Source organism: Macaca mulatta, chromosome 12 (assembly GCF_049350105.2).
Source record: "Macaca mulatta isolate MMU2019108-1 chromosome 12, T2T-MMU8v2.0, whole genome shotgun sequence".
In the NCBI taxonomy this organism is placed as follows: Eukaryota; Metazoa; Chordata; class Mammalia; order Primates; family Cercopithecidae; genus Macaca; species Macaca mulatta.
The window spans coordinates 70,084,226-70,103,736 of record NC_133417.1 but is presented as its reverse complement, the minus strand read 5'-3'; the positions used below and the strand labels follow the sequence as shown (position 1 = coordinate 70,103,736).

General features: G+C 35.9%; 1 protein-coding gene across 1 annotated transcript in view; it reads left to right on the top strand.

Annotated features, from left to right (window-relative positions):
• The window catches only part of SCN3A (sodium voltage-gated channel alpha subunit 3), a 116,014-nt gene that overhangs the window by 32,608 nt on the left and 63,895 nt on the right, over nt 1–19,511 (top strand). Inside the window, exons 4-11 of the mRNA XM_015110270.3 lie at nt 2,682–2,800; nt 4,393–4,482; nt 8,948–9,076; nt 9,751–9,842; nt 10,623–10,895; nt 11,072–11,135; nt 17,144–17,285; nt 18,348–18,554. Coding sequence (XP_014965756.2) covers nt 2,682–2,800; nt 4,393–4,482; nt 8,948–9,076; nt 9,751–9,842; nt 10,623–10,895; nt 11,072–11,135; nt 17,144–17,285; nt 18,348–18,554 — 1,116 coding nt within the window. The remainder of the gene's footprint in view (nt 1–2,681; nt 2,801–4,392; nt 4,483–8,947; nt 9,077–9,750; nt 9,843–10,622; nt 10,896–11,071; nt 11,136–17,143; nt 17,286–18,347; nt 18,555–19,511) is intronic.

Below are 19,511 nucleotides of genomic sequence, written 5' to 3'. Positions count from 1 at the left end.
ACTCTGCATTTCTCAGAACTCAGGGTTCTCTTTGTGTCAGGTATTGTTCCCGAGAAATAAACTGGAATTGTAGTCTTAAGGCCTGCTCTGTTTTAGAACTTATACATTCAACGAAGATGCTCTTAGCATGTCAGCTTTAATTCCGCTAGTACTACAAAGGCTAATCTTGCAGGAGGAGCAAAGGGTTCCATGTTTAAAGGGATAATTTATGGCTGTTCACTCTGTTTTTGGAGATAGTTCAAAATGAAACCCTCTCCTAATGTTGCAAGCAGAAATTGCTTTTTCAGGGAAATTGTTTCAAAAGAGCATGAGTGCCTGCACGTTAAATTATGGTGAGCTTTTTCAAGTTACTGCTGTTGTTGAAAGCCTAAATGGATCTTGACTGTTCAACTTGTAATATTAAATAATCTAATCTTGTGACTCCAAGGCAACCCTTTAATGCTTCTGTGTTTCAGCAACAGTCTTTCCAAGGTCCACTGTCCCTTACACACAATCCTGCTGCTGGTAAAGAATAGTTTGCTTGCCCGCTTCATAAAACTATTCACATTTGTAGAGTGCATTTTCTGGAATATTGTTAGTTAAGTAATGGTTGGCTCTATGGTCTTAAATACAAAAGGGCAATGAACAGAGAAACTGTATAGTTTCTGAAAAAAAAAATGGTTAGTTAAATAATGGTTGGCTCAATGGTCTTAAATACAAAGGGATAATGAACAGAAAAACTGTTCAGTTTCTGGAAAATGGTTAGTTAAGTAATGGTTGGCACCATGGTCTTAAATACAAAAGAGCAATGAACAGAGAAATTGTTTTCCCTCCCCTTTATACTGACAATATAAATATTTTTGTCTACCTATTTAAACAAAGCACGTTGTCAGTGAACATAAATGTATGGCATATAGCTCCTCGTTAAAGGACAGAAACATATTATTAAGTAAATGGATATACAGAATAGAGGTCTTAAAGGTAAATAGTACCTTTAAGGTAAACCCACATTTTATTAAAACAAGTGTTTATTTGCAAACCAGGCTATTAAATACTGTGAAAAAAATGGAGAAAAAGTAGATTACAAGCTCTTTATGCTCAATGGTTTATAACAATTTCTAACCTAGTTCTCACTGGAATGAACAGTATGTGTAAATTGCTACTTGAGTATAATTACAAGCAACATGTAAAAGACTGCAAATTAATATACTAAGACTTACTGGTAAAGAGAAACAACTAGGGAGTGATCAGGAGGTAGTGTGATTTATTTGGAAAGACATGATTAAGGAGGTGATAGATAGCTGAGAAAATTCCCAGAGAGAAGGGATTTTCAACCTTGATTGCATGTTAGAATCGCCTCAGGAAATTTTTTTTTTTTTTTTTTTTTTTGAGACGGAGTCTCGCTCTGTCGCCCAGGCTGGAGTGGTTCAGTGGCCGGATCTCAGCTCACTGCAAGCTCCGCCTCCCAGGTTTGCGCCATTCTCCTGCCTCAGCCTCCTGAGTAGCTGGGACTACAGGCGCCCGCCACCTCGCCCGGCTATTTTTTTGTATTTTTTTAGTAGAGACGGGGTTTCACTGTGTTAGCCAGGATGGTCTCGATCTCCTGACCTCGTGATCCGCCCGTCTCGGCCTCCCAAAGTGCTGGGATTACAGGCTTGAGCCACCGCGCCCGGCCAGGAAATTTTTTAAAATACCCAAGTCTGCGCCCATCTCTCAGAAATTTTCATTCAATTGGCAATTTTAAAATCTCTACAGGACAGCCTAAAATTCGGGCAGGATTAAGAACCTCTGACATAATAGGGGGCCGTTGTAGGTGGAAGTATATTGTAAGGTGTGTTATGGAGACATTTACCTGAAATGAAGGGAGTTTGCATTAAATGACCTTTTAGTTGCCACCTTCTTCTAGGAGTCTATGACATTCATATTCAGAGCCATAGGGAGAGTTTCATTGGTTGTGAGTGAGGTTGACAACTGAATTGAATTGGCCATAGCAAAGATGACTCTAGTGGAAAAAAGTAAAAGATGATTCTATAGGAACATGGTAGGTAATCACTTGTAGCACAGCTAGTGCTAAGTGGATGATTGTAGCTCTCAGATCATAGAATTTTAATTGTGGAACGCCCTTTGAAATGGTGCGTTTCAGACTAAATTTCAATGCATCCTTCCCTCCTCAGTATTAGCTGAGAAGTTGATCACTTCTCACACATCTATAGTCAGCAAAACCAGGTTATTCAACCTGTTTGAACATTTTAAATCTACAGGGACAATCAGAAGCCATCATAAACTTTGAAGTTAAAAGATTTGATGTAATTAAAATATTTATAAAAGATTATTTTAGTAGCAATGTGTACAGAGTAATCTGAAAACTTACCAAAGCTGAAGACAGATGGTAAGCTTTAAATAGAATTGGAATCTGTAAAGCTACATTACAATTCCGTAAAAAAATTTGTGTAGAATTGTCAGTTAGTATCAGCAAGTTGGAATCTTAGAGACAGATTAGATAATAGTAAATAGTATCCTTATTTGTAACTATATGTTAATTTAAACATCTAACATGTTTGTAGTTATGATATATCAACTGGTTTAAACAAACAAGTTTGAACAAACAAATTCTATTTTGTAAAAAGTTCTTCATGTATGTAAGCTCTTTAAATAAGTCCATGTCTAATTTAGTAATTTCTTTCTCGTATTTTCTTTTTCAGACTTTTATAGTAATGAATAAAGGAAAGGCAATTTTCCGATTCAGTGCCACCTCTGCCTTGTATATTTTAACTCCACTAAACCCTGTTAGGAAAATTGCTATCAAGATTTTGGTACATTCATATCCTTTTAATGTGAATTGCCTAAATGCTATTTCTAATACTTGATTTTAAAGAAAATGGCATTTATATTTTTGAGTATTTGTAAAATTTCTTTGAGATTAATGGTAACATTGTTAGTTTAATTCATTTGTTTGCACTGGTTTTCCACTATTTATAACAAGAGTATTATAGAATGACTACAGCATTACAGAAGAAAATGTGTAACCAACCATGACAGTGAATGTGTAAATGAAATATATTATATAGTAGGAAAAAGAGCAAATCTCCTTACACCTTTATCAGCTTCAATGAGATCATGTATAACCATTGCTAAAGATTAGATTATGGTTAGTACTACTATTTGTATTACAAAGTGTTCAAACTTTATGCCTTCATTGTTTCTATATCTTAGCACCTGGATTTATCCTTCTTTCAGTCCTTCCTTCCTTCTCCCCTTCCTTCATTCTTCCTTTTTCCCTTCCATCTTATTCCCTTCTTTTTTTTCAGTAAATATTTATTAAACTCATACTACGTGCTCATGTACCTGGTTGAGAATATATATCAAAAAGTCGAACTTAAAACTATTTATAATGTTAGTCAAAAAGTATATGTAAAAGGGCAGAATAGGTGTGGATTTCAAGAAAATTCTCAAGTGATGATAAAATAGAATGGTGATTTTCTGAGGCAGTGTTCAAGAATGGGCATTTTGTACAGGCAGATTCAAAGCAGGCTTCTATATAAACTTAAAGACTGATTCACCTAGAGACAGGGCAAATGAGACGGATAACCTTTTGAGGTATGAATTCTCTCATTCTATGGCTTGATGTTGGAAAGTATTTATATTCTAAAATAAAAGATTTATCTCAAAATAATCATAAACTTTCTTACAGGGAAGTCGGGACTTAGAAACCAAGAGAACGTACTACAGCTAATTCTCAGAAGGGCATCAGAATAGTGCTGTCTGTTTAGGTATAATGTGAACTAGACACAGGAGTATAGCCAGGTGCTCTGCTGGGTTCCCCCACAATCTAAAGTATAAACAAAAAGCTAGAAAATAACATTACCTTATCAGGACAAAATTGGATCTCCCTCTTTTGTGCTATAAACCGTAAAGGAGTAAGTTACATCACTACACACCTACTATTTATGGTAGAATTCTCAATCAATGTAATCTTTGATTATACTGGGCTCTACATTCTCACAATTTTTACATTGCATTCGTTAACGTTTTATAAGTCAATGGTGATGAATGTATCTGAAGTACATCTTTTACACTTATGGCATACTATAAACTCACTAAGGGATGATGAGTTATTCTTCCAGGGCAATTTCACACAACTGATTGGAATGCAAAATAATTTGCATTTACTTCAAACAGAGATCATTTTTCTATTAAATTCAGTTTTGCGAGTATGTTATATAAAATGAAAAAGAGAGTGCACCAAGGACATATCACAGGCTTTGAAGTGTCTTATTATTTTATAATTGTTTTAAAACAAATAAGTAATATTAATTTCACAGTTTTTGCATTGATAAACTTTTTTGTGTGTTTTGGATCATTTATAAATGGCCATGGTAACCTACTAACATTTATTCCTTAACTATAATCTACTTTATTCAGCATGCTTATCATGTGCACTATTTTGACCAACTGCGTATTTATGACCTTGAGTAACCCTCCTGACTGGACAAAGAATGTAGAGTAAGTAGGAATAACTTATTGGAATGAGAAATGCACACTCAAATTCTCTAGCAGTCTCCTTGTGGGTATAGTCTGACTTATGGTTTCCATTTCTGTCTAAGAAAAAGTTATTTTCATAATATGAAAGAAGATAAGGGAAGTTCTTTGGGGGAGTTATTCTTCTTTGAGGTAAGTATTTTTCCAACAAACTCATGACAATATCTGTTAAAGAGAGGTTATAAATTAGTATACACTTTCTGGTAAACTAAATCAATCATCTAGCCTAAAATTAAGTCTCAATCATTGTTAATCATTTGAGATAAAATACTATGATCATTTGAGTAATTTGATAAATTAAATTATTTTATTCTAGTATGTAGTTATTATTGTTATATTCGAATAGAGTAGAATAGATTTAGGTTTTTAGCTCTAAATTAAGTAGATGTCTTAATTATACATCTAAGATGTCTAAACTATATTTAGATATGTAAGTTATTTATACACAACATGTGTGCTGAAACAGCTTAGATGTGTTTGTAAAAGAAAGAAAATGTCTTCCATAAAACTGTGCTCATAAAATAACAGGGCTTAGGGAAACATGACTGGGGGAGACTAAAACTTATGGAACTTTGTAACTAGAATACAACATAGAAACAATAATAATCCCAATAAAAAGACACTTGCCCAGTTGAGTCTCATCTGATGTTTGTACCTAAAATCAGAGCCATTGAGTTCTTTGCGGTCTCAGATCCTGAGCCTCATCCTTTCTCCCTTGAAATAGAGACTGGGGATATTTGTATGATTTCATCAAAATAAAATGCTTCATTCTGTATTTTCATACATGGAGAAAGTTCTAAGCACATTAATTGTTCAGGATGTTAAACCAGGCCCTTGCTACACTAAAAGAAAACGATTCTGTGGATTTTCTGTATTAGTATCAAGATCTTTTTATTATTATTATTGCAAGGGATTTTCCATTTAAGTGTGAGAAAAATATGCCCTTCATTGTTTCAAAACATCAGTATGCTGGGAAAAATTGTGCATGAACTAATACAATTTCTGCATCGTAACATTATTTCATTTTCTTATTTTTCAGTCACAGATGAGGTTATTTGCATCAAAGAAACATACTTTCTAGTGAAACAAAGTGGTTGGATTATATAGGCTATTTATATATAGTATAATACAATATTCAGGTATCTGACTGGTTAAGTAAAAATATAATATGTTCTTTTTATTGTCATATTTTTAAAAGCAATGTACAGAGACAAAATAGTGTAACAAATACTGCCGCTTTTAGTTCTGTTTTTTTTTTTTTTTTTTTTTTTTTTGATATGGAGTCTCGCTCTGCCGCCCAGGCTGGAGTGCAGTGGCCGGATCTCAGCTCACTGCAAGCTCTGCCTCCCGGGTTCACGCCATTCTCCTGCCTCAGCCTCCCGAGTAGGATGGTCTCGATCTCCTGACCTCGTGATCCGCCCGTCTCGGCCTCCCAAAGTGCTGGGATTACAGGCTTGAGCCACCGCGCCCGGCCTCGTTCTGTTTTTATAGATTTCTCTGAGGATTTACTGTACCACTCTAAACCATTATTTATCAGTAATTTAACATGCTATTTTTTAAAAACAAGTAGCTTGAAAATGCTCCCTCAGAATTATTGTAATAGAGAATCCAGCCCTTATATTGAGGAAGACCATTTAACTTAGAACTCTCATTTGCTATACATGATTTTGGAATTAACAAAATGGACAGTCCTATGTAAGACTATTCTGTAGGTGGTTTTCACAGCAGAAATTATTGAAGCATTTAAACATGTATCAATTTCATTTATTTGTATAACATTATTAAAGGATAGTTGAAGAAGGTAGTTGGAGTTTGTGACCAGCCTGGACAACATGGTGAAACCCCATCTCTACTCAAAATACAAAAAATGAGCCAGACGTGGTGGCACACACCTGTAGTCCCAGTTACTCAGGAGGCTGAGACAGGAGAATCACTTGAACCCAGGAGGTGGAGGTTGCAGTGAGCCAAGATCGCACCACTGCACTCCAGCCTGGATGACAGAGTGAGACTGTGTTTCAAAAAAAAAAAAAAGGCAATTGAATATATAGACATCTCTTTCTAAAGAAACAGTAATAACTTAGAGATGATTATACCCATTATGAAGGCAGTCTTAGCTTTAGAAAGTTTTTGATTTGCATCATTCAGCTGGAAAACTTTGCACAGGTTTTCTGATCAATTATCTTCAGTATTTGAAAGCAAGCCAGCAGGAAAACAGCAAAGTAGTAGTGGTTACTGCCCCAAACCCTAGGTTCAGTGAAAAAGAAGATAACTTAGTTCTGAGATGAAAACTGAAGTCACTGATAATTGACACAGTCCCTGTACAAAGATATGGCGTACACAAAATGACTTGAGAACCATATTATATAGTGAGGGGAGTGTTATGTAAGACAAGGCACTTCTATAGACTGCATTTTATTTAATTTCATTTATACTGAATTTTATTTAAATCAATATATCTAAAATATGAAAATTCAACAATTAAAATTAGCCAAATTTCAAGGTTCTAAGACACCAAAGTTACAGCAACAAAAACCTGTGACATAGGCAGAATTGAAGGCTTGATTATGAACCTAGTGTGGGCTTAGCCAAGAAAGATAAAGGTCCCCTGACTCCCACTTACCTGTGCAACCTAGTTACTAATAAGCATTTTTGAATACGTATTCTGTGTAGAACTCTGTCTCAGTAGGATCTAGCACTCTCTTCCATAGACAGCCATGAACACTTCCCATACATTCCAAATGTACCCACATATTTTCTTAATTTTCCAAAATCAAGAACAAAAGTAGGGACTTTAATCTTATTCCTAGTAACTCTATAGATAACAAAGAATTGCCTCAGCATAAACCACAGGGTACTAACCACTAATATAATAAACAGAATATACATATGCAGTGTTTCTAGGTCTTTAAAAGGCCAGCTATCTCTACAAACAGAAATATCATGGTGATTATGTGTGTTACACAATGATCCAAACTACAACACAGCAAACATAAGCTTGCTATTGTAAAATATATCTCTTCCAAATAGTCAGCTACTTCATAATAAGTAAAGATAGCAATTATTACTTATGAGATCAATTGAGTTTTGGGGGAGAAGAGGAAGGGAATGTACTTAAGAAAACTAGACTTGGAGATATCTGCATAAATTATCCTTGATATCTTTGTTCCTTCATATGAAAGAAATTTGTACAGAAAACATTTCAAAAATAATGACCCTAATGTTTTTCATATATAAAATACTGGTAGGCTGGAAACTCTAATGAATTTAATATGAGTAAATCAAATCTTTGTGGCTTGGGTGAAGTGCTGTGAAAAATAAACTTAAATTGTGCTTTTAAAGAACACAATGTTGAAAAACAAGTACTCTCAACTATTTTTGGGAAAAAATAGAAAACAGCAATAACTTATATTGTCAAGACTCAAAGAAAAGAGGGCCAGAAATACATGACATTAAACAGCAAATAGAAAAGTCTTCCACCATTTTGGAGGCTGAAAATTGAATTTCAGCAAGGTTTGAATGATTTAGCCCAATTGCATAGAGATAGTAGCTGATGCAAGGTTAGATTTAAGAATTTTGTTTATCCGTATATTTTGGTATTTGCGCAAACACACACATATAGAATACTGGTGAACCGAAACATTTCTTGTGATAATATATACACATACACACATACATATATCTATACAACACACTCATGCGCGTGCACACACACACACCCACACAGGGTGGGAGGGAGGAAGGGAAGGAGAGAGATAAATGGGGGGCAGTTTATAACTCTGCATGATTCTTACAAATTAAAAAAAGAAGTATATTTTCTCTAGTAGACATGTAAAATAGCCCTCAAAATGAGTCTACTCATTAAGAAATTTAAATAAAATATTTTATTATTTAAGTAACTAAATCCAAGCTATGTTGCCTCTAAAGTTGTACTGTCCAATGAGGAAGGCACTAACCACATGTGGCTATGGTACCTTGAAATTTGGCTAATCTTAATTGTTGAATTTTCATATTTTAGATATATTGGTTTAAATAAAATGCAGTATAAAAAATAAGTTTACTTACTTCTTCTCATCTTTTCACTTGCTACTAGGAATTTGAATATTACATTTGTGACTTGCATTACATTTCTATCAGACACTGCTGCACTAGAAGGTGAAACTCGATGATTATCCATAAGATACTTGAAACTATTATTCTAAAACCCAAATAGTTAAACGCAATTAGATTCTTAGAGAATATATTTTCTCTTCAGTTTAACTCTTTGCTCAGACTTGTAAGTCTAATTAAATGAATAGATTATTTGATAAATAGAAGTAAGGAACAATATATTAATGAATTGAAAAACCATGAAAGGATAGGATTTGCTATGATTGAAAACATTTAACAGTTCAAACAAAATTATTAATTTTGGCTTGGATGTTTTTTCTAGGTACACATTCACTGGAATCTATACCTTTGAGTCACTTATAAAAATCTTGGCAAGAGGGTTTTGCTTAGAAGATTTTACGTTTCTTCGTGATCCATGGAACTGGCTGGATTTCAGTGTCATTGTGATGGCGTGAGTAATTTTGAAAATTTGATAAATGCAAAGGAATGAAAATAGTCATAGCACAAACAAGGTTGTGTTATATATTAAATGTAGAGCTTTCTTGTTAGTCAAGTTAATTATATGGATTTGTATTTTAAGAATACATATTAGAATACATATTGCAATGTAAATATATCCAGCAAATGATCAATAAATAGGATTATCTTCATGTCATATAGTCTTTCTCTTCATAAAAATGTATTCATTGACTACAATTTAATAGCAACAACTGTACTTTGATTAGTTTTGCAAACAAATGTGTTCATATTAGTGAAAATTACATTGAAATAAAGCAACACAATTTTGTTTCTTAAAAGCAACTTTCAGCATATGGCACCCTGAGGCCTGTAACAACTCCATTTGTTAAACTCACAGGGCTCTATGTTCCAAACCCAGCATTAAGTCCTTATTTAGTATAAAATTTGCCAAAACTATCAGTAACTCTGATTTAATTCTGCAGGTATGTAACAGAATTTGTAAGCCTAGGCAATGTTTCAGCCCTTCGAACTTTCAGAGTCTTGAGAGCTCTGAAAACTATTTCTGTAATTCCAGGTAAGAAGAAGCTGGTGTAAGGTAGTAGGCCCCTTATATCTCCAACTTTTCTTGTGTGTTATTGTGTTTGTGTGTGAACTCCCCTATTACAGATATGTGACAGAGTTTGTGGACCTGGGCAATGTCTCAGCGTTGAGAACATTCAGAGTTCTCCGAGCATTGAAAACAATTTCAGTCATTCCAGGTGAGAGCTAGGTTAAACACCGAGGCTGACTTTAATTATTAAGTTTGAAATCAATTTATAATGATTTATAGCATTAGCCTTGTTGCTTATTATTATGGTTCATCTCATTCAATAATGCCAATTGATGTTTTGATGTCAGTTTAGCTCCTAAAATTTTATAAATTACATCTTATTTATAAAGTCAGCCTTTGAGTTTAACAGAAAATTGCATGAGATGTCTTCAAAAAATGCTAATTTTGGCCTCTTGCTCTCTCTCTCTCTTTTTCACTACCATGGCTTTACTAACTGATTTGGATTTTACCATTCACTGCAGATGTAGTTCAAAAATGGATCTCCTTTTACAAAGGAGAAAAGATTATTATTGAAGAGCATGCATATGGCATGAGACTTACGTTATCTTAAAATTCTTTTCTCCTCTAAATTACTACTGCTTGGAAGCTAGAGTAAAGAATGGATTGGTGGAAAATAGCTTCATGAAACACAAAATCTGAAATGAAAAATAACTCCAAGTTTTTTTGTACGTTTGTTGAGCATGTAAAACCACACAAACAAAACTTCCTGACTAGATATTTAAACCTTCATATTGAATTTCCAGCAAGCACACTGTTCATGCATAAAATCTGCTGTTCATCTATTTCCCAAATCATCAGGCTATCCATACAGCTTCGGTGTCTAAATAGTCAAGCAACCATTTATGGGGGAAAGAGAATGCGTGTGACTATTGAGAAATCATGGCTTCTGGCACTCTTCCTCAGGTGACCTGTAGTTCTCTCTCTTCAGGTTTAAAGACCATTGTGGGGGCCCTGATCCAGTCGGTGAAGAAGCTTTCTGACGTCATGATCCTGACTGTGTTCTGTCTGAGCGTGTTTGCTCTCATTGGGCTGCAGCTGTTCATGGGCAACCTGAGGAATAAATGTTTGCAGTGGCCCCCAAGCGATTCTGCTTTTGAAACCAACACCACTTCCTACTTTAATGGCACAATGGATTCAAATAGAACATTTGTTAATGTAACAATGAGCACATTTAACTGGAAGGATTACATTGGAGATGACAGTAAGAAGTATTGCCACATTATATTAACCTTAGTGTTGCTGAATGAGTTTTCAACTATAAATAGTTGAGACTGTGGGTGTACAGCCACCTTTAGTCTGAGATAGTCAAACTCTGATGTATTCCTAATGTGAATAGTATTAATATGAAATAAAATGTTTTTGGTTTTGTGTTAACAGGTCACTTTTATGTTTTGGATGGACAAAAAGACCCTTTACTCTGTGGAAATGGCTCAGATGCAGGGTAAGAAACGTAATATAGTTTTTAAGATACAGAACTGTTTGCGAAAAAAAAAGTAAGTAGGAAAACATCTACATGGTTATATGTGTAGCCTTACCATGTATATGATAAAGAGTGGTGCTGCCCACCTAGGAAGTGCCTTGTCTGCCTTACTGGATTGCCACTGGTCTAAACTCACAGCCATTAAAAGTCGCCCCTTTGTGAAGACTTTTCCCCAGAATTTCACAGTTAAGATGCTCTTAAACTGATGCTCCAATGTGTGAAGGCCCAGAGTCTGTCTTTGCTGTGCATCCATCAGAGCTGTTACGAAACACAGGAAGGAACACAAGATGGGTCCCTTTTTATTGGTGTACATATGTATCAATGGGATGAGTTTTGTTGTGACTGGAAAAGATCCAGACTATAATGTGGTCTTCAGGGTGCAAGCACACTTGGGGAAGTGCTTTGAAATATTTAGTATTCTTGAAAGAGCATAAATTTCTGTATACGAAGAAGCCAAGGGTGCATGTGTGCCAAAGGCATGTCCAAGTTTGAGTAGACATAATGAATAGTTATTTTAGGCCACATTTTACAATAAGAGATGTTGTAATATCTTAGTCATGCTGTTAGTCTCTACCCCTTAAATATTTTCCTAAGAGTATTGTAAGTTAATTTTAAATCAAAATAGGGAATTTTTTAAGAGCCGAGAGATAGCAATACTAAGTGACTCTTAGGACATGGAACTTAAATATATTTTGAGTCATCCTTTAAAAATGGAAACTGGTGTAGCCATAAAAATCTAAGAGAGTTAATGAAAATATATACAAGTCATATAAATAGAGCTTTGGGGAATATTTTTTTCTTGGCAGTTTTACTAACCTTTATTATGTGAATGTAGTGGGTAAGAGCATAGGTTCTACAGTTCATGTATACCTGGGTTCAAATCCTAACTCCACCATTTGTAAGCTCTTTGACCTTGGAAAAGTGCCCTAAGCACTCTGTACCTTAGTTACTCATTGATAAAATGGAGAGAGTAATATTCTGTCCCTTTAACAGTTGTGATGATTATTATGCAATACACATAAAGTATTTGAACTAGCACATAGCCAATTGTAAGAATTTATTGTATGTACCAGCCTAAGCAACAAAGCAAGACCCTACCTCTACAAAAAAAAAAAAAAAAAAAAAAAAGAAAAGAAGAAGAAAAGAAAAACCTAGCCAGGCATTGTCATGCACACGTGTAGTCCTAACTTCTCAGGGGGCTAAAGTAGGAGGATTGCTTGAGCCCAGGAATTCCAAGCCACTATGAGCTATGATCACGCCACTGCACTCCAGCCTAGGTGACAGGCTGTCTCTGAAAAACGGCCGGGAGCGGTGGCTCACACCTGTAATCCCAGCATTTTGCGAGGCAGAGGCAGGGGGATTACTTGAGGCCAGGAGATCTAGACCAGCCTGGCCAACATGGCAAAAACCTGTCTCTCCTACAAAACACAAAAATTAGCTGGGTGTGGTGGTGCACACCTGTAATCTCAGCTACTTTGGAGGATGAGGCAAAATAATCTCTTAAACGTGAAAGATGGAGGTAGCAGTGTGCTGAGATGGCACCACTGCACTCCAGCTTGGATGACAAAGTGAGACCCTGTCTCAAAAAAAATTTTTTTTAATAAATAAAAACAAAATAACACACTCTCTCTCTAAAAAAAAAAAAAGAATTTATTGCCTATTGACTATTATTTATGATGATGATGATTAACATAAAAGCCCAGACAAAATTTTGGATAAATTTGGTTAATGCATACTTTATTCCTATTAAACCATAATAATCTATTCCCTTTAATGAATACCTATTATGGCTTAAGTAATTCACATCAGCAGTCCCCAGCCTTTTTGGCACCAGGGACTATTTTGTGGAAGACAATTTTTCCACGGACCAAGGGTGGTGGTGGGGAACGATTTCAGGATGATTCAAGCATGTTACATTTATTGTGTACTTTATTTCTATTATTAGTATATTGTAATATATAATGAAATAATTCTACAACTCACCATAATGTAGAATCAGTGGGAGCCTGATCTCAAATGATTCACCTGCCTCGGCCTCCCGAAGTGCTGGGATTATAGGCATGAGCCACTGCGCCTGGCCATTGGTGATGAGTTTTAAATACAAAATCATTTTGTATTTAAGTGGCACATTCCATTAAAGAAATAAATGATTTGTATTTTATTAAAAGTAAAAGCCTCTGTTCTACAAAGACATTCTTAAGAGAATGAAAAGACAAACCACCAACTGGGAGACAATATTTGCAAAGCACATATCTAATATACAAAAAATGACTGGGGCCAGGTGCAGTAGCTCATGCCTGTAATTCAGCACTTTGGGAAGCTGAGGGGGGAGATCATTTGAGCCCAAGAGTTTGAGACTGGCCTGGGAAGCATAAGGAGTTTCTACAAAAAACAAAAAAATTAGCCAGGCATGGTATAGTGTACCTGTGGTACCAGCTACTCAGGAGGCTGAAGCAGAAGGATTACTTGAGCCTGGGAGGTCGAGGCTGCAGTGAGCCAGGATCAGACCACTGCACTAGAGCCTAGGCAACAGAATTGTACCCTGTCTCAAAACAAAACAAAACAAAACGATGAACCAGTGTCCAGAATATCTAAAGAACTCTTAAAACTCAACAATAAGAAAACAAATGACCCAATTTAAAACTGGCAAAAGATCTGAACAGATACCCTACACGAGTATATAGTACAGGTGGCTATTAAGGAGGTAAAAAGGCGCTCAACATTATTTGTCATTAGAAAATATTGCAAACTAAAACAAAAATGAGTTACCACTGTACATCTGTTAGAATAACTGAAAAATGTATCTGGCGATACCAATGTCTGATGAGGATGCAGAAGAACAGGAACTCTTGCTTATTGCGGATGGGAATGCAAAACTAGACAACCGCCTTGGAAGACAGTTTGGCAGTTTCTTACAAAATAAACATAGTCTTACCATATGATCCAACAGCTGCACTACTAGGTATTTAGCTGACCAATTTGAAAACGTATGTCTTCACAAAAAACCTGCATGTGAATATTTATAGCAGTTGTATTCATAATGACCCCAAACCAGAAGCAACCAAGATGTCCTTCAAGAGTTGTATAGATAAATAAATTGTTGCCGGGCGCGGTGGCTCAAGCCTGTAATCTCAGCACTTTGGGAGGCCGAGGCGGGCGGATCACAAGGTCAGGAGATCGAGACCACAGTGAAACCCCGTCTCTACTAAAAATACAAAAAATTAGCCGGGCGCGGTGGCGGGCGCCTGTAGTCCCAGCTACTCAGGAGGGTGAGGCAGGAGAATGGCGGGAACCCGGGAGGCGGAGCTTGCAGTGAGCCGAGATCGCGCCACTGCACTCCAGCCTGGGCAACAGCGTGAGACTCCGTCTCAAAAAAAAAAAAAAAAAAAAAAAAAAAAAGATAAATAAATTGTTATACCCATACAATAAAATATTATTTAGTAATTAAAAAGAAATGAGCTATCAAGATACAAACAGGTATTAATGAATGTTAAATGCATATTTCTAAGTGAGAAAAAGCCAATCTGAAAAAGCTACATACTGTATGATTTCAATTATCTGACTTTCTAGAAAACACAAAACAATAGAGATGATAAGAAAATAGTGCTTGCCAGGGGTTCATGGTGAGGAATTATCTAGGTAAAGCAAAGGGGATTTTTTTTAGGGTGAGAACCTGTTCTCTAAGATTCTATAATGGTGAATATGAAACATAATGCATTTGTTAAAACTCATAGACCTTTATAACACAAAGAGTGAATCTTAATGTATACAAATTAAAAGAAATCTTTTGTGAAGTTTGGGGATCCCAGGAAGAAATAGAGTATGTGACAAAAATATATAAATGTATTGCAAAATATGAAACAACCTCACTGAAGGTGGTGGGGTAATAACATGCTAACCTAACTAACTTTGGAAATGAGTGGAGTCTGTAAAACTGAAGGTAAAAGGAACAATACTCTAGTTGATAAAGTTGTTTCCAATGGTAGTATAGATTAACAATCCTGAAACCACTGTGCATGTGTATCAGTATTGAGCAATTATAAACATATATATCTCCTTGTTCTGTCAGCTGAGACGGCCTAGAAGCAATGACACCCCAGTAGCAACAAACACAGCTAGCACCCAGATCTTGGTTTCTAATACCATTTTCCAATAAAAAAAAAAAAAAAAAAAAAAAAAAAAAACTAGTGCTCCTTGGAGAAATGGTTGATTCTAGCACTGGGGAAGAAATTATAAAAGATGAGCCTGGAGCATCTGAGAGTGCTTAAAAGTAAGAAAGTGTTAAAAGATAAACAAACAATGCAACCCACAACCATGGGGTATGTCAAACTGTTACAGGTGTCAACTGAAAGAGCTTCCAATGGCCAAAGATGAAGCAATTTGAACAAGTAAATAAATGAAATATCATTGAATTTAATCCAAAATATAAAACGAATCTCCATGACTACATGTTAATTGCAATGATTGAATAATCAAACAAATTATGAATAATGGACAAATATCCTGTGCAGAATAATTTCAAATAATTTTTGTATATACTTAAGATCATAACTGAAGGTTCCTTAAATGTGGTCTGTACACAGTGACTTTATTTCAGAGAGTACATATGGAAAAGGAAGAAAACACTACCTCAAGATAGGTGGTGAAAGTTAACATCAACAGTGATAAGTCATAGTGATAAGTATGTACCCTTGGCATGATGTGATGTGATGATAGTGACGTTTTACCTCTGTAGTCTTCCACCCACAAATCCATAACCTAAATATAATCATGAGACAAACATTAGACAAATCCCAATTGAAGGGCATTCAACAAAGTATCTGACTAGTAATCCTCAAAACTGTTGTGGTCATCAAAAACAAGGGGAGTCTGAGAGATTGTCACAGCCAAGAGGAGCCTTAAAAGACATAACCACTAAATGGAATGTGTATCCTGAATGAGATCCTGGAACGAAAAAAGGACATTAAGAAAAAAACTGAGGGTCGGGCGCGGTGGCTCATGCCTGTAATCCCAGCACTTTGGGAGGCCAAGGCGGTTGGTCACGAGGTCAGGAGATTGAGACCATCCTGGCTAACACTGTGAAACCCTGTCTCTATTAAAAATGCAAAAATTAGCCGCGCATGGTGGTGGTTGCCGGTACTCCCAGCTACTCGGGAGGCTGAGGCAGGAGAATGGCGTGAACCCAGGAGGCAGAGCTTGCAGTGAGCCGAGATCATGCCCCTACACTCCAGCCTGGGTGACAGAGAGAGACTCCGTCTCAAAAAAAAAAAAAAAAAGAAAAGAAAAGAAAAGAAAAGAAAAAAACTGAGGAAATCTGAATAAAATAGTAACTTTAGGTAATAATAATGTATTAAGGCTGAGTGCAGTGGCTCGCACCTGTAATCCCAGTACTTCAGGAGGCCAAGGTGGGAGACTGCTTGAGCCCAGAAGTTTGAGACCAGCCTGGGCAGCATAGCAAGATCCCGTCTCAATTAAATAATAACAATGTATCAATATTGAAAATGGCATGGAATGTATGAGGCCTGTACTATCTTCATACTTTTTCTGTAAATACAAAATTGTTATAAATATTAACTTTATTTTAGAAAATTCTATAAAACCAGCTATTGAAATGGTTGATTCCCCACTCTTTGGCTTTTTTCTGGCTTTTAATTTTTAACTATTGTTTCTTGCCACTTTGTAAAAAGTAGAAATATGGTGATGTCAGAGCCAAAAGTGTGTGGTTGCTAGCTCTCTGCCATTCTGAATGTCTGTAAATATTTCTTTGCATCTAAATTTTCTATTGGTCTTCCTAGTGAATGTCGTCTGGTAAGTTTCATGATGAGCAATCACCTAAAGTGTTCTGGAAATGAAAGCAAGATAATTCGTCACAGATAGCAACTTTGGGTTTTGAAAATTCCTATGAGTCAAATCAATTGAAATTGCTGTAATTTCTATACTGACCCTACCTCCATTTATCTCTCTTATAGCCAGTGTCCAGAAGGATATATCTGCGTGAAGGCTGGTCGAAACCCCAACTATGGCTACACAAGCTTTGACACCTTTAGCTGGGCTTTCCTGTCTCTATTTCGACTCATGACTCAAGACTACTGGGAGAATCTTTACCAGTTGGTAATGTCCAAATGAGCATACATAACATTTACTTTTATAGACATATATGAAATGAAAAGCATAGGCTGGGTGTGGTGGCTCATGCCTGTAATCCCAGCACTTTGGGAGGTAGAGGCAGATGGATCACTTGAGTCCAGGAATTTAAGACCAGCCTGAACAACATGGCAAAACCCCATCTCTACCAAAATACAAAAATTAGCCCGGCATGGTGGTGCGCACCTGTAGTCCCAGCGACATGGGAGGCTGAGGTGGGAAGATCACCCAGGCCCAGGAGGTGGAGGTTGCAATGAGTCGAGATCATATCACTGCACTCCAGCCTGGATGACAGAGTAAGATCCCATCTCAAAAAAAGAAAAGGAAAGGGAAAGGGAAAGGAAAGGGACCTGCTTATAACACCCTGGAATACAGAGAAGGGTCCAGTATAAAGCAAGTGTGCCTGGAATCCTAATTGCTCATTGAGTCAGTACCTATATATGTACACTGAGAACTTTTTTCATGTGAAAGGCATTCTGCTAGGAACTATGGGGATGCAAATAATGTTCATGACTCTGAGGAACTGATAATCCAGTTGTGGGTATATAAACAACACGTTAAAATATTCTTAAAATCAATGATGTTGATGTGAAAATTTCAAATGAAAGCTCTAGCTATTAACTGAGACTAGAAGAGGAGAGGAGCAAAAGTCATCTATCGATAGTATGGAGAACAGACTGCAATGCAAATGGAATCCCAAAGAAAGGATTTAAAGGTTCAGTGCTCTCACTTGTCATATTATTGCTCTGCATATGAACTCTAATAAAAGCATTATAGTGGGGTTCACATATATATCCACTATATATGAATTTAAAATGTATTTATATCAAACGAGACTGCAGTCAAGCCTCAAATAATCTGATTCTTAATTTTGTGTGTTGAGCATACCAATACCAAAAAACTCTTGGTGAAAAGAAACTGGATACTAAAAAGCGAATTAGTCTGCTGACTATCTAACTGTGGTCACCAGATATTTATTTGGGGACATTATACTAAAATACTGATGGAATTATCTCCCATTTCTCCTAGACATTACGTGCTGCTGGGAAAACATACATGATATTTTTTGTCCTCGTCATTTTCTTGGGCTCATTTTATTTGGTGAATTTGATCCTGGCTGTGGTGGCCATGGCCTATGAGGAACAGAATCAGGCCACATTGGAAGAAGCAGAACAAAAAGAGGCTGAATTTCAGCAGATGCTCGAACAGCTTAAAAAGCAACAGGAAGAAGCTCAGGTACTGAGTGATAAAAGCAAAGATTTATCATTATTATTATTATTAGTTTCTAAGTAGAAATAGTGTTATACTCTAGAGGGTAGATTCGTACTGCCTTTTCATTTCATATACAGGCGTTGTCATTAGAAAAAGAAAAATACTCACATATGGACTTGTTTCTGAAGTTAGAGTTGAATAAACTTTTTAGACACTGTATATAAAGAAATCAGCCAGTGGGTAGAAAATACATTAGGGATAAGGTTTACTATGGAATTGTCTCATGGAACTAAGAGGGGAATTTAATTTTTTATTTAATTTTGAAAAGAAATAAAACTGATATTTCCAATTATTAGTGATTCACCCCTAATTATGACATTTGAGATTTTGTTCTGAAGTTAATTGATTTTAAAGGTTGACAAGAAAACTTTATATATACCTATGATTAACAATTCTTTGGGATTTCTGTAACAAAAAATTTTAAAAAGGTGTTTGCTATAGCCCACATCAGGATATCAGGAAGGTGTCTAAAATTAGATGCCAACTTGAGACTTTTATCAATATTAAAGTCTGTGTGAGCTAGGGGTATAGTGAATGGGGTATTAATGTGTTGAGGAGAAGAGATGGAAACACAGTACTGTATTAAAAGACAGAAAAAAAAATCCATATACTGAAAGGTGAAGACTCTTGCAAAGATATAGTAAAAACCCTATTCATGCCAGTTAGAATTATAATTTCTCAATATTTTTGCCAACATTTGCTATGGCCAGTCTTTGTAATTTTAGCCATTCTAATAAGTATCTCATTGCTGTTTTGATTTTCATTTTCCTAATTACTAATGATAAGCATCTTTTTCTGCTCTTATTTTCCATCTGTATAGCTTCTTTTATGAAGCGGTTGTTCAAATCTTTAATCCCCTCCTTTTTTTAGTTAGGTTGTTTGATTTCATATTGTTGAGTTTTGAGTGTTCTTTGACTCTTT